The 25,675-nt window shown below is 43.8% G+C and overlaps 1 protein-coding gene across 3 annotated transcripts in view; it reads right to left on the reverse strand.

Moving 5' to 3' along the window:
• LOC115085110 (thiopurine S-methyltransferase-like) overlaps positions 1–25,675 on the reverse strand; it is an 83,656-nt gene that overhangs the window by 39,407 nt on the left and 18,574 nt on the right. For all 3 annotated transcript variants that reach the window (XM_029590735.1, XM_029590736.1, XM_029590734.1), the window contains exons 2-4: positions 23,636–23,764; positions 10,852–10,944; positions 6,721–6,853 (exon numbers count right to left, since the gene is read on the reverse strand). In XM_029590735.1, the coding sequence (XP_029446595.1) occupies positions 6,721–6,853; positions 10,852–10,944; positions 23,636–23,763 (354 nt within the window). In that variant the 5' untranslated portion in view covers position 23,764. The remainder of the gene's footprint in view (positions 1–6,720; positions 6,854–10,851; positions 10,945–23,635; positions 23,765–25,675) is intronic.

Below are 25,675 nucleotides of genomic sequence, written 5' to 3' on the forward strand. Positions count from 1 at the left end.
GCCTGTGTGTGTGAGAGAGCGCATTGGCATGTATATGAGAGGAATGTGTGAAAGAATGAATGTTAGTGTGAGAGAAAGAGAAAGAAAGAGAAAGAGAAAAAAAGAATGAATGAATTGTTTGTGTGGCCCTTCCTCCCCCAATCTATGATAACCTCAGGATGAGTGGAATCAAAAGGTCCCAGGTATGGAGAGCAGGAGATTTTTTAAATCCTTATTAGTTTTAATTATTGGGTGTAACTTGATGTTTCTATTGTTTTGAAATATTTTATTGGGTTTTTTTGGGTAATTAGAACATATTTTTAACTATTGGATGTTTTATTCATCAGATGTTTTGAAATATTTTATTAATATTAGAACAAAATTATTCAAGTTTTTTTAAATTACTGGATGTTCATCGGCTGTGTTGACATTTATTCTTTTTATTAGCATGGTTTTAATATTATCAATGACGTTTTCTCTCTCTATTTTATTGCTTGATGTTTTGCAAGGAATGATGTTTGTTTTTCCATTACTGCACTGCATAATACAGTCGGGCTTTTGGTTTCCAGTACCGTTTTTGTTGGCATGTTAACTATTTTGTATTTGGTGAGGGTTTGTCTGTATTTTAAAAGGTCCAGTTCTTGTGTAACTTGAATTCTTGCTGTGAAATCTATGGTACTTATCACTGGCTTTTAAGGAATTATGGTCTTCTCTTCCTAATTTATATTTTAAACAGAAGTTTGCTCTATATTAAGAACATAAGAACATGCCATACTGGGTCAGACCAAGGGTCCATCAAGCCCAGAATCCTGTTTCCAACAGTGGCCAATCCAGGCCATAAGAACCTGGCAAGTACCCAAAAACTAAGTCTATTTCATGTTACCGTTGCTAGTAATAGCAGTGGCTATTTTCTAAGTCAATGTAATTAATAGCAGGTAATGGACTTCTCCTCCAAGAACTTATCCAATCCTTTTTTAAACACAGCTATACTAACTGCATTAACCACATCCTCTGGCAACAAATTCCAGAGTTTAATTGTGCGTTGAGTGAAAAAGAACTTTCTCAGATTAGTTTTGTGCCACATGCTAACTTCATGGAGTGGCCCCCTAGTCTTTCTATTTTCCGAAAGCATAAATAATTGATTCACATCTACCTGTTCTAGACCTCTCATGATTTTAAACACCTCTATCATATCTCCCCTCAGCCGTCTCTTCTCCAAGCTGAAAAGTCCTAACTTCTTTAGTCTTTCCTCATAGGGGAGCTGTTCCATTCCCCTTATCATTTTGGTAGCCCTTCTCTGTACCTTCTCCATCGCAATTATATCTTTTTTGAGACGCGGTGACCAGAATTGTACACAGTATTCAAGGTGCGGTCTCACCATGGAGCGATACAGAGACATTATGACATTTTCCGTTTTATTCACCATTCCCTTTCTAATAATTCCCAACATTCTGTTTGCTTTTTTGACTGCCACAGCACACTGAACCGATGATTTCAATGTGTTATCCACTATGACGCCTAGATCTCTTTCTTGGGTAGTAGCACCTAATATGGAGCCTAACATTGTGTAACTATGGCGTGGGTTATTTTTCCCTATATGCATCACCTTGCACTTATCCACATTAAATTTCATCTGCCATTTTGATGCCCAATTTTCCAGTCTCACAAGGTCTTCCTGCAATTTATCACAATCTGCTTGTGATTTAACTACTCTGAACAATTTTGTATCATCTGCAAATTTGATTACCTCACTTGTCGTATTTCTTTCCAGATCATTTATAAATATATTGAAAAGTAAGGGTCCCAATACAGATCCCTGAGGCACTCCACTGCCCAATCCCTTCCACAGAGAAAATTGTCCATTTAAGCCTACACAGGTTCACCGTGATTTGGTTCAGTCCATCTGCATCATTACCCATGAAAACCTTCTCCAGTACAGGTACCTCCCCAACATCCTCTTCAGTAAACACCGAAGCAAAGAAATCATTTAATCTTTCCGCGATAGCCTTATCTTCTCTAAGTGCCCCTTTAACCCCTCGATCATCTAATGGTCCAACTGACTCCCTCACAGGCTTTCTGCTTCAGATATATTTTAAAAAGTTTTTACTGTGAGTTTTTGCCTATATGGCCAAATTCTTTTCAAATTCTCTCTTAGCCTGTCTTATCAATGTCTTACATTTAACTTGCCAACATTTATGCATTATCCTATTTTCTTCTGTTGGATCCTTCTTCCAATTTTTGAATGAAGATCTTTTGGCAAAAATAGCATCTTTCACTTCCCCTTTTAACCATGTTGGTAATCGTTTTACCTTCTTTCCACCTTTCTTAATGTGTGGAATACATTTAGGGGTAGATTTTCAAAGGGTTGTGAGTAGAAGATACACACGCAACCCCCGAAAACCTACCCCTGCCTCCCCCTGCGCGCGCCGAGCCTATCTTGCATAGGCTCGGCAGTGCGCACAACCCCAGGGACGTGCGTATGTCCCGGGGTTTGCAAAAAGGGGCGGGGCTAAGCCTGAGCCTCCAGGCACAGGGGCCATTTGCCACTGTGCCCGGGATTGCAGGCCGGCGTAACTTCTTCAACAAAGGTAAGGGGGGGGTTCTAGGTAGGGCTGGGGGGCGGGTTAGGTAGGGGAAGGTGCGGGGGGGGGGGGGTGGAAGGAAATCGGAGCGGCCTCAGAGGGAACGGAGGCAGGCTGTGCGGCTCGGAAAAGAAGAGATGCAGGCTCCTGTTTAAAGGCAAAAAAAAAAGACAGAAGCAATGGGAGCTGGCTGTGAAAGACGACCAGGTTCTGCCTTTTGTGTGCATCCCATGCAAAAAAGAACCTCATGGAGGTGTGCTACACCAAGAGGAGCACTGCTGAACACCAGTGAAAAGGGAAAGAATCTCTCAGCAGGGGACAGGGTAGAGCTGGGAATAAGCTCCTCACTTGCTATCCAACCCCACCTCAGGAGACACTGGCTGCAGTTTCAGTGGAGGGGAAACCATTCCTCTGCAGAAGGAACCAACAGAGATAAGTAAAACAAACAAACAATCTAAATCTTGACTCTATGGGTGAGAACCAGAGAGTTTTCCCTAAAGGTGTATTCCTGCACTGGATGCTCATAGTTATAAGAGCAAGAGCAACCTTTTCAACACTCAGGCTGTGCTAGGAATTGGCTTTACCCTTGGAAATACTACAGGAGGGGCAAACTGCAGTGGGGTTTCAATCCTGAGAATCCCTCTGTGCTGTAAACACTGGTACCAATAATGATAGCCTGCTCAAACAAACACACAGTTTGTACTAAACCCATTTTCACAGGAGGGGACATATCAATCCTCCATAACAGCCCTGTGTGGACATTTGTTTTATTCAGAAAATCAGGAGCCCCACAACGGTTCTGTTTTTTCTCTTGTGCATGCACAACCAGGAATGAGGAAACCAATTTTTATTTCTAGCAACTTACACTGGGGTTTTGTGGGCTGCTGCATGCCCTTTTGCTGTTTCTGGGGTTGCCACTGTTTTCAAAAGTGACATCCTGCTAAATATAATATATATGTATGTCTCTATCTATAGATATATTTAGTCTTAGGGAAATTCTGCGCTACTAACAGAGCACAGATTTTGTGCAGAATTCCCCCCCCTTCTCCCGCAGAAAATGGCAAAGAGGAGACCCCGGCATGCGGCGAGCGGAGAAGGTGAAGACCCCGGCTAGTGTACAACCTGAAGCTGACAGCTGCTAGCTACTGCAGAGGCTCGCAATGATCATTAGATTGCATTCTTACTGCAGAGTGCTTGCGGAATCTACCTTAGACAAGCAACACCAAACCGCCCTCCTACTCCTTTAGGCTTTCCAGCTCTAGGCAAAAGCTACCGCAGTTAGGGCAACGGCACCATGAACCTTCATTTTCAGGGTTCAGGGTTCCTGTTCCCCCCTCCCCATTTTTATTTTCTCCTAGTCCACAATGCATGTTCCAGCCACCACAGCAACAGTTCTTAGTAAGAGGCCCCAGACCTCGGCTCCTTTTGGAATCCTGAATCTCATTCATAGATGTCACTGTTGTGCAGTGGCTAGCATTTCCCAGCCTGGAGGAGTGGGGGGGGGGGTTATAAGCACTGCCCCTGGAGTATCCCTTAATCCAGCAGGTTCAAACAGCAGATGGCAAATGGGAATTGAATGCAGGTCTCTTGCATGGTAGCGCACAGCAATTCCACTGTATGCTTCTTATATTACAAGCTCCACTCAAGTAGTGAGTGTGGTTTGTCTCCCCCCCCCCCCCCCCCCATCTGGTCTCGGAGCAGCACCTCAGTAGATCTAGATTTTTATTTTTAGGAAAATCGCAATTAATATGAATGAGATAGGGTTATGTGTATAACATATAAATCTTCTAAACTACAAAGTTGCCACTTGTTGAAAATATACATTTCATACTCCAAGGCAGTGGATCTCTACCCGTTACTGAAGGATGTCTGGCCAGTCTAGTTTTCGGAATACCCCTAAGGAATATGCATGAGATATTTGCACACATTGGAAGCAGGGTATGCAGATGTGTCATGCATATTCATTAGGAATATTCAGAAAACCAAACTGATCAGGCGGTTGGAGTCTGCAGCCATAAGAATTTGTTTTGGTTTGGTTTTGGGTTGTTTTCTGTTTCATTTGTTTTGTTTTAGAATGCCTACAATTTCTTTGGTGCACACCAATTGCCATTTAGTATGCATTAAAAACTTAGTGCACACTAAGCGAAACAAAGCAAATGCACAACCCTATCTATCAAGCAGTCCCCGAGGATTGGGTTGAGAACCACTGCTCCAAGGCACTTAAGAACATAGGCTCTTGCAATAATGAAGTAATAACCACTCTGAAAGAGTAGACAAATTAATGAGATTCCTTCAACTTTTCAATTCAATACCTGAAGCGCAGAGAAAATAAGGATGCCTAAAACTCTACAAGTGACCCTGTCTTTCTTCTTTCCAATATTTTCCAAAGACTTGGGTTATCTGTTGTTACGTACCGGGGGTTTTTGTGTGCCCATGGGCCTTAGCCCAACCCCAGACAGATCCAGGACTGGACCGAGGGTAGATGGCGTGTTCCACCATGGCTGACGGCCGGCAAGCTCCCAAGGCCAACAACAGATGATGTTGGAATGTGAATGGTCCTCCGACAATTCCGAGCCCTTTCGGACCTGCTGCTTGGATCAGCATGGAGCAGCAGGCCTGGCCTGAGGTCAAGGGCAGACGGGCCTTGACACGAAGACATGACAGCAGGATCGATGCAACGGCATCGCGGATGAAGACATGACACCAGGATCGATGCAACGGCTTTGCAGAGGAAGACTTGACACCAAGGCTGATGCAGACGGCATCAGAGACGAAGGCTGGCACTAGACAAGACACCAAGGTAGCTGAAGACATGACACCAGGGTCGATGCAACGGCATCGCGGACGAAGACATGACACCAAGGTTGATGCGAAGACATCACGGACAATGGTCAATGCGACGGCATCCCGGACCAGGGTCGATGCGACGACATCAGAAACAAGACGTGATACCAAGAGTGATACAACAGCATCCAGGACGAGACGAGGAACTGACGAAGTCCAGACGAGACGAGAAGCTGGGCGGAAGGATATTGGCACTGTCTCTCAGGGCGCCCTACTCAGTTCATCCGCGGAACTGAGTCGCGGACCACCCTGTCCCAATGTGCGCCCTACATAGCCCAAGGAGGCTGGTCACGGACCACGCTGAGAACAGGACAAGCGCAGGGAAGGATCCAGTCGAAGCAGAACTCCAATGACGGAGCCGATGTCATCCGAAGCTCCACCAATGGCTCAGGAGCACAGGACACCAGTCCACCTGTAGGCTAGTCCACGCTCGGGCAAGACATCATCCGAGGGACCCCCGGCCTACAGGACCAGAAGGCTCAGGAGCACTGAAGACAAAGACACAGGAGCAGGACATCAAGGAACTTGGAACATCAGGAAGTAGAAGACCAAGACGAGACACCAGGACACCTGGACGGGGACCTCAGGCATGAACATGACTTGACATGACGAGAAGAGACGAAGAATTCCATGGAGAAGACGAGGAAGACCTGACGGAGCTCTGGCAGGCAGGAACCTCCAGAGTGAAGTAACTCCGATGCAAGGCCAAGACTGACTGACGGAGCAGCCCTTTTATAGGGCTGGTACAGGAAGTCCCATTAAAGATGGGGCCATCACACTTCCTGTGTCTGGCCCTTTAAATGTAGTAGAGAGATACGGCCGCACGCCTAGAGGAAGCAGGAAGAGCTGTGCAGGACCGCGGACAGCGGCCTGCACCGATGCACAGAGCCAGAGACGCAGGACTGGGCCTGAGGAGCAGGCCCGATGATGGCAGCGGCTCCAGCCGCTGCAGGAGACCCTGGGGGTGGCTCCAGCCGCTAATCCAGACCAGGGATGCGGCCTTCACGCTGTGAAGATGAGGTAGCGGCAGCTTCCGGCCACGATGAAGAGGCAGAAAGTCAGCGGCTCCGGCCGCGGTGAAGAGGAACATCCGGGGCGGCCGCTGGGCCGCGAAAAGAACTCAAGGCCGCGGCTCCAGTCGCGCGGTGAAGGCCCGACGGCAGCGTCCATGCCGCATCGGGGAAGCAGCGGCAGCATGGGGTGAGTGCCTGCTCATGGGGAGACCCGCGAGCAGTGATTCATAACATCTGTAGGTTAATTTTTAGCTACACTTCAGCAAATCTTTTGCTATGCAAGGATGAATGAAAAGTCAAACCTTAAATACTTTGGCTCCAGGAATCTCTGGTACTTGTTCTTCAATGTAAGAAACATTCTGGTCGGCAAAAAATTCCTTCAGTCCAGTTTCGCTTATGTCCACCCCAGTAATGCTGTGTCCCATGTCCGCCAACCTGAAACATTAAAAAACCAGCAGTATACTTCCATCTGCAAAATATGGACTTCATTTATAAGCATGCTCAAGGGCAAGTCTCAAAGCAATAAATGCTTTGCTTTACTGCAATAAAAGTGTTTTACTAGCATACATCAACTGCCTGACAATTGCCTTTCCTCGAAGTGGCTAGAAGCCAATGCACTGTTCACCCACGCAAGCTTTCAGCCACCTCAAGAGGAGGCTTTCCTGGGTGTGTGATCAGGTCAGGCAGGGGACAAGTACGCTCAGAGATGGCATTTACAACTTTACATCTGCTTTTCCAGCAAAAATCTACCCCACATAAAGAGCAGGGGCATGTGACCTGTGTAAAGCTTACTCTATGCTTATGGCCAGGGACACAAAAACACTTAGACTCAGTAAAAAGTATAATGTATTTTTATTAATCAATATAAGTGTTCTCGGGAGATGCTAGGTACTGGGTGCCCTTAGTCTTACAATCTGACCAGCATCTCCCTGGATACAGGAAGTGACCCTTGTTTTATAGATAACATTCAAATACAGGAAAAGGATAGAAGGTTCTAGAGACTTGCATGACTGCCCAAAGGATCAATTACATAAGTTGTAATGTCAACTGCATGATAACATCATCGCTAGCTACCCTGATTGGCTTCCCAGGATGTGTAGCCCATTTCCCATGGCTCTCTTTGTTCTGTTAAACTCTTACTGGTAAAGGCAATCAACACGTCTGTAACTGTGTGGATTACAAACTCCTGAGAATGGTGCCTGAAGCTCCCCTGTGGTGACTCTATGAATAGACATCACCTGTCTGGACAGTCTGAAAACTGCCCCATAAGCATACCTGGGAACTTTTGATTTTCAATCACCCTGAGATTGTTGTGGATTGGAGGAGCAGGGAACACACACAAACACACTCCTAGCTCTTTTGCTGCCCTGTACAAACAATTACTGTGCTGGCCCCTCCTCATTCTGTTTTTTTTTATTTTATTTTATATATTTCATTTGATTTTCTTTTTTCTAATCAGGGCCAGTGCAAGGGTATTAGGCACCCTAAGTGAATCTTACAGCTTTGTGCTCGGCTTTCCTCCCTACCATGGTCTTCTGTACACATAATTTAAAATTATGCATTTACAATCAAAAGAATTTACATGAAAAATAACACTCAAAGTACAGTCTTAAAGTAAAAGTATCATAACAGTGTTTATATTATATTTACATGCATTGCTATGATGTCAACCAGAAAACCCTGCATAAAAGCTAAAAAGACACTTGGAACACGTATTTTATCAGGATTATTAACACATTAGGTGTGGACTTGGTCATCAAAAAGCCATGAACAAATTAAATTTCAATTACAATATAAATAAACCTCCGATTCCAAAACAGCGCCAACTGCAAACATTATGCTAGGCTCTAAAATATACCTATTAGGAAAATAATAGGTATATTTTAGACTCTCTTACTGGTACTGACTTTGACTTGTTCCTTGACCTGCCTGCCTGTCTGCTGCCTGCTTTCTGACTCCAGTTCGTTCCTCGACTCACCTGCTTGCTGCCTGCCTCTGACTTCAGTCCGTTCCTCGACTCGCCTGCCTGCTGCCTGCCTCTGACTCCAGTCTGTTCATCGACCTGCCTGTCTGCTGCCTGCCTTCTGACCTCGGCCTGCCTATGACCTCGTCTGACCTCCGGTACCTGACCTCTGCTCGCTGACCACTCCTCGGACTGACTCCTGGACTTTGACCTCTGCCTGCCTGACCACATCCCTAGATTCTGGCTCTGTTCCTCACCTTGTCATCACCCACGCTCTTCTGGTCCTCCTTGTTTCATCGGACCTCCTGCTTCGAACCTGACCACTTCCCCTTCTGCCGTGGGCAAGCTGGACTGCCACCTTCCCAGGAGACCCTGTGAGGCCCACCTAAGTCCAAGCGGCCCGGGTCCCTACGGGTTCCTCCCAGGGTGACCCCGGGCTTCCAGTGGTGAAGCTTTTCCTAGCCTCTGTCTCCTCCAGTGCTCCGCCCCCTGGGGGCAGGTGCTTCCTGGTCCCAACCAGGAGGCAGTTCTCCATTGCCTCAGGACAAGGGTCCAACCCCGAGCACAACACAAAATATTTAATCTCAGTCACACATTTATTTTATTTATTTATTTATTTGGTGCTTTTCTATACCAGCATTCATGATACAATCATATCATGCCGGTTTACATGCAACAGGGGTACAATGAACCTTAAATATTAATATAGCGAAGAGAAGCAGAAGTTACAATAAAACAGGGGTGCTAGACTGGGGAGAGAAGAAGACAAAGCATAAGTAACTCAATGGTAAGAAGAGTAATTATTTACATTGTGTTGAATGTATAGTAATGGTTGCTATGGTGAATCAGTGCGTTTCGGGAAAGACTTGTTTAAATAACCAAGTCTTAAGCCTTTTCCTAAATGTCAATAGGCAGGGTTCTTGTCTGAGATCGGGGGGAATAGCATTCTATATGGTAGGTCCTGCAGTAGAGAAAGCCCGTTCTCTAGATGCTAGATGGAGTGTGGATTTGGTTGGGGGGGCAGAACAAAGACAGACCATGTGCAGAACAAAGACAGACCCTCACCAAATACAAAATAAAGTGACTATAAAGTATAAATGGAAAAATGCAGACAAAAACTGAACTAGAAACTGCAACATGCCAGACTATGTAAGTAGTACAACAATGGAAAAACAGAAACATCACCATTCCTCAGAAAACAAACAATAAAATCAAGAAATATAAAGTATCAATCATAATAGTAAAACCATACTAATAATTAATATTTCAAAACAGCTGATGAACAGAACATCCAATAATTAAAAACTCATTTTTTTAAATTTCCCAAACACCAATTAATATTTCAAAACTTTATACATATCAAACACCCAATTAAAATCAATAAGAATTGAAAAAAACCCAAAAACCTACTTATTCTCCATGCCCAGGAACTTTTAAATTCCGGTCAAACTGAGATTATTATGGATTAGTGGGAGTGGAAGGGAGATGCACAAACTTTCTCCTCTCACACACACACACACACACACACAGAGCCCTCTTTCTTAGGCAAACACATACACACACACTGGCTCCCTCTCTGTCAAGCACACATATACATGTGCTCCCTCTCTCTCAAGCACACACGCAGGCTTCTTCTTTTCCAGGCACAAGTGCCTCACATACACAGGGGCGTAGGGTGACTACTGAAGTAAGTGGTGCACCAGAAAATGTGCTGCTGCCATGTGCCCTAGAAGACAGTACACCCTCCTACATTACCTTGGGAAAATTGCTTTCTTTGATGCAAAAAGCCTATCATTTTATGCTCACAGCAACCCAATCCTTAGAGGGAAACTTAGCTAAGTCCATTCCTTAAAAAAATCGCTTAACCTACAAGTAGCAGTTACAATAAAAAATGTGAATGAAAAAAAATATTTCCTACAAGAACATTCACGAGCACAGCTTAGGGAGCACTGCCGGCGGCCATGGGCCTCCTTCAGTTCAGCCACCAGGTGGGTTACCAATTCAGCTGGAAAATAAAGGCCCTCCCTCCAGTACACCACTGCCTGGAGTTTTCTGATGCTGGCCTGGAGTCCCAGCAATTCCTTTAGAATTCCAGGCCAAATCTGGACAGCTCTCAGATATGCCCATGAGTGGATGGAATACCTTTCAAAATTGACTTACTATGTAGGAAATGCAGAGAAACGGGCAACAATCTCACTCTCCAGGCTGGCTACATCCCTCTAAACTATTATCACTCTAAGTCATGGAAGATTCCACTGGTCGAATGGGAATTTGGAAGTCTAAATGATCTCATGCGATATCAATTAATATATGAATATAAATTTAGTTTGATATAAAATATGCTTCCATTGAGTATTCATTATGTAATATTGAAAATCCAAGCCGCTTTTGGTAGTTCTTTTGAACAGATAAAGCAGGGAAAAAGTGCAAATAGAAATAGAACTTATGACAAAAAGAAAATTGAATTTACCATTTCATGTCAATTGCTTTTCCACAAAGTGGAAAAAATATCCGGAGTTTGTCCCTGTGGTTCAGAAGAGTATCCAAGTACTTTTCTAATAACCTGCAGACAAAAAAAAAGGTAAACAGTTAAATGCAGCTTACCATCCAAATCATATCTTATTCACCATCATTTGTACTTTGACCTTTTATTCAATAGGGTGGTGGCCAAACATAAGAACATAAGAGCATAAGCACGTAAGACATACCATACTGGGTCAGACCAATGGTCCATCAAGCCCAGCATCCTGTTTCCAACAGTGGCCAATCCAGGCTACAAGTACCTGGCAAGTACTCAATCATTAAATAGATCTCAAGCTACTATTGCTTATTAATTAACAAGCTGTCAGGCCCATTCAAACGGGTGAGATTCCGTCGGTCAGAGCCGCTCTCTTCTCCTCAACTTCTTACCCTTCCCACTTACTCACTCATATCCTCTTCCCTTTTCCTTCCATCCCCTCTTATCTTCCCTTTCCTTCCCCTCACTTCATCCACAACCCCTTTCCTCTCCCTCAGCCTTCCTCCACTCCCCTCTTTTTCTCTTCTCCAGAACTTCTTACCTTTCCCACTTACTCACTCATATCCTCTTCCCTTTTCCTTCCATCTCCTCTCATCTTCTCTTTCTTTGCCCTCTCACCTCATCCACAACCCCTTCCCTCTCCATCAGCCCTCCTCCACTCCCTCTTTTTACCTTCTCCAGAACTTCTTACCTTTCCCACTTACTCACTCATATCTTCTTCTCTTTTCCTTCCATCTCTTCTCATCTTCTCTTTCTTTGCCCTCTCACCTCATCCACAACCCCTTCCCTCTCCCTCAGCCCTCCTCCACTCCCTCTTTTTCTCTTTTACAGGGCCGGCTGTTGTCCCTTTGCGTGATGGTTAAAACGGGTGAGCTTTAGATCTGCTCTGGCCGTCCCATCTCCCTCCCCCTTCCCCGTTGGTGGACGGACGGACGGGCTCGGCGACTCTTCTGCCCTTTCCTCTTCCTGTCCCTGTGCGTGCCGGTCCGCTCGGCCCTATAGCTCCTCCAACCTGTTAACAGCCTGAGCCCGTCCCCGTCGGCGGAGGGACGGGCGCAGGCTAACATGTTGGAGGAGCCGTTTCTCGGAGCGGTGGCTCGTCTGCCCTTTCCTCCGCCCCTCTGTGACACCCTGGTCTGATCTCTTCCTTGGGGTGGCACGTCAGCACATCACTCACGTCGCTCAGAGCAATCTGTTCCGCGCATGCACAGTAGAGCTGCTCTCTACTGCGCATTTGCAGCATGTCAGTCAAGCCTCATTTATCTAGATTGATAGCAGTTTATGGAGTTTTCCTCTAGGAACTTATTCAAACTTTTTTTAAACCCAGTTACATTAACTGCCGTAACCAATTCCTCTGGAAATGAATTCCAGAGCTTAACGATGCGACAAGTGGAAAAGAATTTTCTTCAATTTGTTTTACATGACCTACTTGCTAACTTCATGGAGTGCCCCCCGGTCCTTCTATTATCTTAGAGAGTAAATAACCAATTAATATTATCCAGGGGATCGCGTTCGGCCCGGAGGCCAAAATGGAGGAGGCCCTGCAGTAACAGTATACCACAGTAACTGCCATTGTGAATGAAGTGCAAAACCTTACTCTTCCTGGTGAGGTGATTTATATTGTATAAGGAACTGCAATATTTTACATGACCAAAAATAGAAAAATAAAAAAAGTTATTCTTTTTATTGTTCACAAAAATCTTTTGCAGAATAAAGGATTTATACAACTGATGTGCTGTTTTGTTTTGTTTTTGCCAAAAACAAGATGAAAAATAGTATTGTAATTCCTGAAGCAAAGTTAGCCAGCTTCATTCATTATTGCCATTCAATACTGCACCATTGACACTGAACTCTATTAAAGGTGAATTTTAAAAGCTAGATGCGTGCCAAAATTGGGAAATGGGTGAGCAGCTAGCACACGCATGTGTCCACCCGAATTTATAAGCCAATCGCACACATGCACAAATACCAATTCATAAATATCTCGCATCGGAGAAAAAAGGGGTGGAATGTGGGCAGGGTATGGGTGTTACAGGGTGGGGCCAAGAGATGTGCGCACATGGATCTACATGCCTGGGCACGCACTCAGGAATACTGAAATGCAAGATTACTTCTGCTATGGATGAGGTGTAAATCTGAATACAACTATTTCCAGTCATCTATTAAGTGCTTGAGGGGTCTGGGGTAACTGGGGTGGAGTGTAGGCTAAAGAACCAGGGGGTCTGGAAGACCTGGTTATAGACTGGGCAAACTGGTGGAAAAAACTTGGGAAACTGATCTTGAGCTGGCTGCACGCCTATTATAAAATTCCCTGTTGTGCACGTACAAGCTTAAAATTATGTGCGCACATGATACAAAATTGCAGCGCATCTGCAGTGTGCCTATACGTGTGTATATGTGCATCTGTGACCCCAGGTAGAGCAGGTCGTGAAGAGTGTGAGAGATGCCCCTGGCATTGTACCTCCTAGTCTGCCCTCAAACCCATCCCTATCCTCATCCCCAGGATGCAAGGATCCAGAGAGCAAGAGGGTATCCTCCACTTGAATGGAAATTCTGGAAGGCCAAGCAAAGGCAGATTGATTTTCAAAAAGATCAGCTTTTCCCTCAAATCTGGCACCAGCCTTGACCGATGACAGTTCACAATGTCCCCTGCTATTGAGAATACACGTTGGCTAGGCACCCTGGCTAGTGGGCAGGAAAGATAATACTAAGCCAGGTCTGCCCAGATCATGAAATTGTGTGCCCAGTATGCCAGCAAATCTGTGTCTATGTCCTTGATGGGCTCTGTTATATAGCATGTCACAGAAATTTCTGCTAGGGGTTTCTTTGCTGGGGTTGTGCAAGGGTCTCTCTTGACAACTGCTTTAGCTATGGCTTGTGTCAGGAGAGACGGCAACCTGACTTTAATGTATTGAGTTGGGAGAGGAAATGCTAGTTGTGCATGCGCTACTGTCTGGGGTGGCCACGCTTTCCTGCAGTACATCCCCATTGTACCTCTACCTCTGGCGTGCCTGTTCACTCACCCTAGCTGCCAGTATCATTTTCATGTATGCGAGATGCTGGGACTAGAGGGAGAGACTTCTTCAGTTGTGGATCACAAAATGTGGCAAGCATATATTATTTTCTGTCGAAAGTTTCAGTCTTACTTGCTACAAGAAGTCCACAAACTGCCTCCACTCTCTCTTGCTCACAGAAACCCTCTAACCCTCCATGGCATCCTTGCAGGACTTCAGGATTTGTATCAGCTGCCTCATCGCTACCCAATTATGGTATGTTGGGGCAAGCCACACCTATCGCTGTTACCAGCAACAGATCATGAAAGGGTGCCTGCTGCGCCACCAACCTCTGCAGCATCGGATAAGTGGAATTCCAGTGGGTGCCAACATCTTGAATCAGAGGCTTATGAGGAATCCCGAATTCTTCCTGTTTCTCAGAGAAGCTGCCCATTCTTCACCAATGAAAATGGCCTCTTTCCCTCCACCGCTCTATCAAGTTATTCAAGACTGAAATCGAGTGAATCCTCGAGCTCAAGGCCCAGGACATCCCTCACTGCCAGTGCAGAAAGTGTGCGAATCTCCTGAAAGCCCCCCCCCAGCTTCCAATGCCTTTATCATATTTGCACCACTGTCTGCTCAAAAAGGCCTGCCTGAAGACTCCTGCCACTCCGGTCTAGTTGCCAAACCTCCAGCATATTTCTTATGGCTGATAGCCTTCATGCCTTGTGCAATATCCTATCTTTCAGTTGGGTGTGCAGCACAGCCCACCTGCACCCTGATGCTTGGTCCCTGACAGAGCTGCTGCTTGTCCCCGCCTTGGCCAGCTCTCATTAGTGTGATGGCAGAGAGGAAAAACACGCATAGCATTCATGCTGGTCCAGTTGTCACTGATGAAATGCACGCTACACCCCTCTGCCTTAGCCAGCTGCACCTGCATGCGATTACTGCACTAGTTGTACAGGGTGGAGATAACTTGCCTACTAAATGTAGTACTGGAAGGCACTTTATAACTGGGGGACAATAGGTACAGTCAATGTTTAAAACCCAGGTTCTCTACTATCTGCAGATGCTGGTCATCTAAGACAATCATTTCCCCGATGCATCTCATTATTACTTTCTATGCTGCCTGCCTCTTACCCTAGGACAGTGATAGTCTAACACCCCATTTTCTCTATGCTGGGTTGCCATTGCAGACACATAGCAGGGGGCTACTGGCCTGCCATCCAACTAACGGAAGAGGCTGTGGGATCAGCTTGGGGGAAATGTCTTCCCCTTTTCAACTCCTTTCCTATGGCTTTTGTTTTTGAGTCGCAGGGGTTTCCCAGGCTAATACTATTGCCTTCCCCTGATGCCAGTGCTAACAGTTGCTGCTGCATATAAGCATTTGTCAGATGACCCTTCCCTCAACTGATATCCTTATTGCAATGAATACACTGAGCAAAACTTTAAAGTGATTTCAGATCAGGGATGTCTTGTGTGACCTCTTCTCAGTATCCTTGGGGGCTGATGTTGGCAAGAGAGTTGAGTTTGAATGCAAAGAAAAAAGTCAGGGGCATCGCTCATGTTCTCTACGTGCACTGGCTGCTCTTCCTGGGGGTTGCTCTCAACACCATCAGTATCATCTCTCTCTCCCATCACCTCACTGGAGGCTAAGATGCTGAGTGACTAGATTTTCAAAATTTTCTTCAGCTACTAGATCTTCAATAGGTTCTGATTCAGGGAATTCCAGACAAGATTCTTCCTCAGAATTAATTCTTGAAAATACTGCCTCCATTACTTCAGAAGCAGTAATCATGGAGAAGTGTGTGGCTGGCTTTGGATACTGCACTTCTGCTGGCCCTGTATTTGCCCTTGCTTCAAAATAAAGAGAGGAAGAGGTGGCGGTGGTACATTCTCTCCTAATTTCAATTTCTTCTGACTTGAGCTGGCTTTCACTCCTGGCTTTCTGAGGCTAAAAAAAACCCTGCCTTTCCCCCCTTGCTAATATTCATACTGCTTTTACTTCTCATAGGCTGGACTAGCTCTGCAGCAAATCCTCTGCCATTCTCTTCTCTGCCCTTTCCTAGCAGTAGCATGATGGAATTTGAAGCATCTACTGAGAATTTTGATATCACAATAGAATTTGATACTGTACCAGCACTCACAGTGCTGGTACAGTACTGAATAATTGTCTGTCTGTTACACACACAATCTAGTTCACAGACTGAATTCAAGCCAGTGCTTAGCAAGCACTGAGTCAATTTGCCAAGCAGAGTTAGTAGCTGCTTGGTGGCATAAACTCAGTCTCTGACTTTCTAGGGCTATCACTCTTATAAGACCTGATTTTATAAACCATTTACATGCTTAATATTGAGTTTTACATATGTAAATGCACTTTACCCATGGAAGTGGGCTTTTGAAAATTGCTACAATATAAGCCATTGAATTAATGCATAAGATATTCACGTGTATGTGCACTTTACGTGTGTAAATGTTTTTTTCAAATTGCTACAATGTTACATTTACACATGTAACTTTTTTAAATTATTCTAATATAGTGTATGTGTGTGCACTACTGACTGACTTTTTGTGCGCACACACACACACACAAAAAAACTGTTACAAACAGAACCAAGAAGGCTGGTAAGGCTGTGCTTCTCTTCACTAAACAAAAATTAGTCTTCACTGGTACTACTTCAGTCTCCACTCCACTGCTACCCTGCCCCCCGTGAACACAGAAAGTAGTGCCATTGCTTATCTTTCAGCTAGAAAAAGACCACTACCTATAGCAGAAAAGATCAGAAAAATCCCTCTGCCAATGTCTACTTGTTTTTAAGCTTTTAACCCTTGAAGAGCTTCTGAAAAAACATCCTGTTCTGCAAAATCCAACAGAGGAAATGGAGTTTCTTTGTACATGCTCAGACCTTTCCGTGGGAAGATGTCAGCATCATTTGATCCAAATGACAGTTTGTTAAAAAGAGGCTTCACCAAGATTTATCCTCTATCCAGTCTCCTTGCCAACTTCTCAGGCCTTAGCTCATTTCATTTCATTTATTAAAATTTATTTATCGCTTAACACAAAAAAGGCCTAAGTAATGGACAAAAAAAAAGGGGTAAAAAATCCATAATAAAAACATATAAAAAACGAAACATATAATAGTATATCTCTAAACTGCCACAGGGTGCACAAAGCTTGACATTGGAGTACTTAATCAAATGCTTGCTTCAACAAAAAGCTTTTCAGCAGGAATCTAAATTTTTTTATGCATTCAGACATTCTGAGTTCCATTGGTAGCGGAGTTTCTAGTTGTCGTAAGACAAGCAAATCTGACTGATGGTATGTCTAATAGCCCTTACTGAGATGATCTTAATAGACTGGGCAGTTCTTAAACCTTTATGAGAGCATAAGGCAAAACTAAAGCCTTCAAGTGATGTGGTTGTTATAGATGCAGGACAAAAAACTGTGCTGGAGTGGTTAGACCCACAGAATACCCCGTTAGGGCAGACCACTGGAGGGATAGCACTAGAACGGAGTGCTACCTCCCTGGCCACTGAAATATCATTGAGCCCAGGGGCGCCGGCTCCCCCATCACAACCCGGGAGGGGGGGGGGCTCTCCCCAGAAAACCCCGAGTGGTTTATCAGAGGAAAATGTGAGCTCTGTGGATTCTAGATTGGAATTGGAAAAACAAATTGGAAAATTGAACCCCAGTGAACAGAAACAGGATGAAATACTAATGAGAATGCTGGAAAACTTCACACAAATGCCGAGGGAATCTAGTACACCAAGAAATGTTGACTCTTCTAGTAGCAATAAGGATAATATCGAAGTTATAATTAAAATGGACAGTTTACCAAAAAAATCCTGTAAACGTGACATTGGAGAGTCTATGGAACTATATGGAAAAATTAGATGTCTCAATAAATAAACTGACGGAAGTAGCTATAAAAACTTCTAACTCATTAGCACAACATACAACAGAACTGGGAAAACAAAGAGAAGAAGTGAATATGTTGGACAAAAGGATACTTCAGGTTGAAAAAATTCAATGTCATCAGATAGTAAAGGAGAATGAAATAGATATAAGATTAGAAAACTTAGAAAATACAGTTAGATCTTTAAACTTAAGAATTAATAATTTTCCAGTGATAAGAAAAATGGATCCCATTGAGTTGTTTAGGAGTTACCTAAGTCAAGTTTTAAAAATATCTGAGAAATGTATGTAAATCCCATTTTTAAGAGTGTAAATGCTTTTGAAAATCAGGCCCTTTATGTGCACATTTAACCATGAATTTTCTAAGTGAAAATATGCACATAAGTTATTTATTTATAAATATTTAACATTCCATTCAAGCTCAGCTGTCATGTCATAATGTTGTAGTCATGCACTTATGCACTGTAGGTTCCATTCATCCACATTCTTTTTCACTTCTGAAGGCAACAGAGCCAAAATCCCAAATATTAGATGTAATGAAAGCGGACATTTGAGTGATAAAAAAAAAATTTGCCACAGTCCAGAAATAATATACAGAGTGTGCAGGAAATGAAGCAATCAGACATTGCCTTAATGTCCTTCACTGTACCCATTGTTATATTTCAAACACCCATCCACCCAACCATAAATGCACTGTTGGTTTCCCTGCAGCACTGCTCAAACACAAAAATATGTACTTCTGCTTTCGGCAGTTTCAATTCCCAACAGGAGCACAGCTGTACCTATGCAGTTCCTGTTAATCATTTGCTTTTTAATACTTGTAGACCTTCCTTTTTCAAACAGTTGCAGTACTGCTCCATGTCGGTACCATTTTAATATATGCAAAACATAAGTTTGAATCTTGCCACTTTCCATATTTTTTATTAGATTTAAGCATCCTCTTATGGGAATAATTTTGTAATATTGCATATAAGTTGTCCAGCAAATATGTGCTTAAGTTAAACCAATTTTCAAAGCGGTTTTATGTGCTTAAATATTGTGTTTGGCGGCTCATGGCCTCCTGTGAGCCACCACGCTCACCTCCAGACCCCTGCTCCTCCACTCCAATGCTGAACAGCCCTTCCTCTAAATGCTGCAGGAAGCCGCGCCACAACGCCACTGGATGCTGCTCAAATGAATGTGGCAGGATGCCGCTAATACCACTGGACCCCGCTCCTTCTCTGGCCCTATAGATTAAACCTTGTCTAACCTATAAGGCCAGAGGCGGGAAAAGCCAGGAGTTGCCCTCTGATGACATAACTCCTTAGGCCATATAAAAGGCCCCCAATGACACCTTTCCAATGCCTCAGCAATAGGTCAAACTACCTGCCAGTAGTATTAGTTACCATTGTGCTCTTCCGGTGTGCCAATTTTCTGTGATTCCTGCCTTGTTCCTGTGTCCTGCATGTCTGCCTCTTCATGTCCTGGTTCTCTCCTCATCCTCAGCCTTTGGTCTTCTCCTTGGTCCATCTTCCTCTTTTGCTGTCAGCCATCCTGTGGTCCCCCGTCAGTCTGTCCATGTTGTCTCTTGAACTTCCCAGCTTGACCTCTGTTCTGGACCTCAACATTGCTGACTCTCCACCTGCCTCTGACCTTGGACCTCCCATCGCTTGTGAATGAACTTCGCCTGCCTTCGACCTTTGCTTGTACCTCAACTCTGACTTGTTCCGCCAGCCCTACAACCTTCAGCCTAGACCACAACACCATGCTGCCTCAGTCAGCCAAGCATCTCTGCCTGGACCTCTTTCCTGCTATCCTCCAACTGCCACTAATCTTCACCCTCTATGCTCAGGCCCAACCCGGCTCCTCCACTGCACTGGCCTGTGACCTCCTCACCTCTACAACTCTCCAGCAGCACAGAGGCCCCCACCTAAGACCAGCTGGGCCCAGCACACGAGGGCTCAACCTAAGGGGAACATGGACTGGTACTGGCAAAGCTCCAGCCGGGCCTCTGCTTCAGCCAGCTCTGCCTGGCAATGGTGGGGACCTGCGTGGCTCCTCCCCACAGGTAGCACCAACAGACATTTCAAGGTCAAATTAAGCAATAGCAAATCTGACTCCATTAAACTTACCTGTGGTGTACCCCAAGGCTCTGTCCTCTCTTCCACCCTCTTCAACATCTACCTGCTACCCCTCTGCCACCTCTTAACCAACTTAGGCATCATTTACTTTATATACGCAGACGATGTCCAATTTATTATCCTCATCACCGATTCACTAGACAATTCATTAAGAGTCTATAACAACTGCATCAACTCAATCAACCACCTCCTATCTAACCTCAACTTGGCACTCAACACCAACAAAACTGAACTCCTTATTATTTCCCACAATCCCACCACACATCACCCCACACTTAATAGCACATCACCCCTCCCTACCCCCTTCACACAATAAGTACGCAACCTAGGTGTTGCTATTGACAACCAGATGAACCTTAAAGCATTCATAAAATCAACTTTAAAGGAATGCTATTTTAAACTTTATGTGTTAAAAAAAATTAGGCCACTCCTACACGCCCATGATTTCCGCATCATTCTTCAAACCTTAATCTTCGCCAAGATAGACTACTGTAATTCTCTCCTACTAGGCATCCCCGCCTCCACCACCAAACCCCTCCAGCTATTACAGAATGCCACTGCCAGAATACTCACCAATACCCGTAGAAAAGACCACATCACACCCATCCTAAGAGACCTACACTGGCTCCCGATCTCATCTAGAATTCTTTACAAAACACTCTCCCTTATACACAAAACCTTACACAACCAGAACATCACATGGCTAAATAACTCTTTCCACTTCAATCCCTCCAACAGGCCAACCAGATCTGCCTATAAAGGAACCCTCCACATCCCCTCTCCTAAAACTACACAACGAACCTCCACTAGGGACAGAGCACTCTCAATACCAGGACCCATCAACTGGAACTCTATGCCTCCCGACCTACGCATTGAACCCTGCATTCTCAAATTAAAAAAAAAATTTGAAAACTTGGCTTTTCAAGCTAGCCTACCCATAATACCTACCATTACCCCCAGCCACTTATGCTCTATTTTAAAGTTATAAACTGCTTTAAAGTCATAAAATGCTCTCTGAACATGCCTAATCACCAAGCCATTTTCCTTTACACGTATTTTATTTCAACAGCCATCTACTTGCTAGTTTTAATGATATATACCGCACTTTAAGCATGCCTGTTACCATAATCTTTAACCAAACATTGTATATAGTGTACAATATATATATGCCTTTATCCTCAGTTATGTTTCACTCTGCATATAACGTCATGCACCTTTCTTTAGTTTCAATAATATATACCTATCTTTAAACATGCCTTATTACCTAATTTTTATCCAAACATTGTATATAGTACCCAATATATATATATATACTTATATCAACAGTTATGTTCACTCTGCATATAAAGTTATTCTCCTTTCTCTGTTTGCCATGTAACCAAATTGTTCAATGTATTTTCTCTATCATTATTATACGTTCTATGTAAATCGATACGATGTGAATATGGTTGTTGGTATATAAAAACACTTAAATAATAATAATAACTCCCCTTTGGTTCAAGGGTCCACTTCACCAACATTAAGTCTACTTTGAAATTTATCCCAGCAAGATTATGTGCATACAATTGCACCTGCTATTTAGTACCTTTAGTTTGGCAGAAAGAATGTATGTGCAGACTTTATAAATTGAAAAAGTATGTACAAAGGTTCCACCCTGCCCAGAATGCACCACTTGGAATGCTTTTTCCATGATGTAAAAGTACATGCATACATTGTATATGCATGTAATGTTATGTGCATATTGATCAAACAATTTTCTAATGATAAAGATAAAGATAAAGTGGAACTATAAAAGGTACAGAGAAGGGCAACCAAAATGATAAAGGAGGATGGCATGGCTCCCCTAAGAGGGAAGGCTAAACTGGATAGGGCACTTCAGCTGAGAGAAGAAATGGCTCAGAGAAGATATGATACAGGTCTACATAAGCCTGAGTGGGGTGGAATGAATAAATAGGGAACAGTTATAAACTCCTTCAAATAATACTAGGACTAGGGGACACCGTGAAGCTAACAGTACATTTAAAAAAAATGAATACAGTATTTTTTTTTACTCCATGCACAATTAAACTGTGGAATCGGTTGCCAGAGATGCAGTGAAAGCAGTTCGCATAGCTGGGTTTAAAAAAGGTTTGGATCCGCTTCGGCGTTATGTGTCAAATGTAATGCGGCCAGTGGGTCACTGTTTCATTTATTTTGGGAGCGCCCCCCGATTAAATGCTTCTGGGGTCGTATATCTCAATACCTTGCAGACCTTTTGGATATGTCCAGCCCTGTCTCTCCGGAGGCACTTCTATTCGACTGCATTTCCCCTTTAACTATTCGGGGCCGGGGTCCTCCTCTGTTTGTCCGGAAGGCCAGCCTGGTAGGGAAATGCCTCATTCTCCTGCTCTGGAGAGGATCAGACGTACCAACTTTCTGGATGTGGAGAAATTACCTGCATGGTACGATGCAGATGGACCATATGGCATCTGAGACCTCCCCGTTTCATGGGCGGAAATTCTTGCTGGTATGGAACTATCTCCAATTGCTGCTGCCTCGTTCCCGGAATCTTATTTTGAATGCCTGACCAGAGTTTTTTATTATTTTTTTTGCATATTGCTACACAGATCTTTTTGGCGGACATGGTTTTTCTGGAAATGGGTGAGCAGGGGGGAGGGAAGTGGGTGGACCAAGAGGAAAGTACAACTTGTATGTTTCATTATATACTGTAAAGCTGCTCTTTGTATTGATGCTACCTGTGGGGTCACAGAGTTCCAGCCCTGCAGGAGGTGGTGTTATTTGCACAATAAAAAAATTGTTGAAACTAAAAAAGGTTTGGGCAAGTTCCAGGAGGAAAAGTCTATAAACAATCATTAGCTATGTAGACTTGGGAAAGCCACTGCCTATCCCTGGTTGTAAGCAAGAAGGACTGAGATCCTGCTGGGTACTTATGACCTGGATCAGCCACTGTCTGAGAGGGGATGCTGGGCGTGATGGACCTTTGGTCTGACCCAGTATTGCATTTCTTATTTTCCTAAGTAAGGACACAAGATAACCTGCACAAATTATGCCCTCCATAGAGCAGGTGTAACTTTGTGTGAATTATTCTCTGCACTTACCAGGCCAGTTGCTGGATAATTTTCAAAGCACCACTGTGTAAGACTTCATATTGGGGGTAATTTTCAAAAGGAGTTACATGCGTAAATGTAGCTACTATTGTAGCAATTTTCAAAAGCCATTTACTCAAGTAAAGTGAATTTACTCCAGTAAACCTGGTTTTTACTCGAGTAAATGCTTTTTAAAATCAGGCCCATTATGTTTTGTGTGTGAATCCCTTATATGGTGGTCGTTTCTGATTATCTTATTATGGGTGTTCTGTAACTTGGCCAGCAAGGTGGATGGGCAAGTAAGTGCCCCATTACTGTGACAAGAAGGCATGAAGAAACGTTACTATGCTCAGAAAGTCTTATTTAAAAGAAGGGATCTGATAATGGGGGTCATTTTCAAAGGAGTTACGCATGTAAATGTGACATACTATCGTAGCAATTTTCAAAAGCTATTTACTCGAGTAAAGTGCACTTACTTGAGTAAATCCTATGGACAATTCAATGGCATATATTGTAGCAATTTTGAAAAGCCCACTTACTTGAGTAAAGTGTATTTACTCGAGCAAAAACCAGTTTTGCTCGAGTAAATGCTTTTTAAAATCTACCCCAATATGCTCTTACCTGTGCACTTGCTTTTCATGAAATGCAATATTCTTCTGTTCCCATTTCATGATCCATTCCTCATTAGCCATTACTCTATCTTGTTTTATCCCAGTAGTGTTATCTGTTTCCACTGGTGAACCTTCCATCCTTTAGAACAGAAAAGGTGAATGAATGCATGAATACCTCTGATAAAATTTACTTACGTAGTCAACCATAGGTAATCTTCAACTTAACTATAGTAATAGTTCAGGTTAGCTAACAGTTTCTGTACATGAAATCTGTAATACCATGAGCATACAGTGGCTGCTTTAGCTTTTGGTGCACCAGATACTTTGCTGACCATGTGGCATGTGCAAATTATTTAAATGAGGGGGGGATGATGAACTTCTAGGCTTATATCCTATACACAAAAATGACAATTTTTTCTCAGCTAAGAAAGTTAACTACATGGGGGGGGGGGGGGGGAGAGAGGTAGGAAGGGGAAGCACAAATTCTAGTGTGTTATCCTTTTTAGTAATGCCCATGCCACTCCTGCCCAATACAACAAGGTGCCAAGATGCTGCTCTTCCACCTCCATAACAGAACAAGCCTGCATGAATCCCAATTCATAAGGCTGCCGAGAACCCCTGGATGCCCACGTGACCCCACCTTGGCTTCCCAATCCCCCATTCCCCTCTGCAAGGTAGGAAAGGTTCTTACCTCCTGCTGTCTTGCCCAACACTATCAAAACCATGTTAGCTCAGCACCAGCTCACACTGTGACCATAGGCGAATTAAAGGAGTGAAACACCGAGCCAGCGATATTTTGACAGCAATGAACAAAGCAGCAAGAGATAAGCACCTCAAATCCTGCCAGAGGGAAAAGGGCAGGGGGAAGCTTGGGCCCTGGAGAAGGTGAAGGGGTCCAGGTGACCCTGTTGCAGACAATAACTTCAGGAAAGTGGGCTGAGATGGGTTGGATATAGATTTCATTACTCACCTTTCTAAACCTGAACTCAAGATGAGTTATAGTCTGGTACAGTAGTGTGATGATCCAGGGCTGTGGCAGGGGCTTAAGAGTGGCTTCCTGGCGTACTGGGCCACTTATGTAGGACCTATACCTTTGGGGGTGGCGAAATAGTCAAAAGGAGTGTGACTATTAGGTTAAGAGGCCTTGGACTTGGGTTGAACACATCAACAGCTCTAGGCCTTGGGGGAAAATACAGGCAGAGAGGTACTAGCACCCCCTTCCTACCAGCTCTACATGGACTTCGCATAGGATAGTGATTTAGGCCTGCCTATGCTTTCTCATGCATCTTGTCCCAGGTATATTCCTGTATAGGCCCTTAAGAGTCCGGTTTTCCTTCAAACAGGCCCTTAAGAAGAATTCTTAGTATTGGAATTCAGACAGAGCCCAAGACTAACAGTCATACAGTAACTGATTTCAAGCATACAAAATAAATTCCACTTTTAAGTCCTTCAATTTCCCTTTCTCTCAGAGGGACTTAATTTGCCCCAGTACAAGAATTACAATCCATCTGGTTGCATTTCATCGAAAAAAAAACATCCCAGCATGTAATGTTTCAGCTCTTCAGCGGCTAGTGCAATAATTATTAATCCATAGTAATATAGTAATGACAGCAGAAAAGGACCAAATGGTCCATCCAGTCTGCCCAGCAAGCTTCTTATGGTAATATCTTCTGCGCAATGTAAATGACACCCAGATTTCTCTTAAGGGTAGTCCATGCAGTTACCCCCAAGCCTTATGATAAGGGGAGTAATATTAACAATCGAAACCAAGCAATTGTCAAACTCATAAAAAACGCTGCTAGTAACATTTTTACTAGGTGAGAAGTTTTTTGAAAATTCAAGCAATGCTGTTTGACGTGCTTTGCCTTTGGAGAAGAGACGGCTGAGGGGGGATATAATAGAGGTTTTTAAGATCATGAGAGGTCTTGAATGAGTAGATGTGAATCGGTTATTTACACTTTCGAATAATAGAAAGACTAGGGGGCATTCCATGAAGTTAGCAAGTAACACATTTAAGACTAATCGGAGAAAATTCTTTTTCACTCAACGC

This window comes from Rhinatrema bivittatum, chromosome 2 (genome assembly GCF_901001135.1).
Source record: "Rhinatrema bivittatum chromosome 2, aRhiBiv1.1, whole genome shotgun sequence".
NCBI lineage: Eukaryota > Metazoa > Chordata > Amphibia > Gymnophiona > Rhinatrematidae > Rhinatrema > Rhinatrema bivittatum.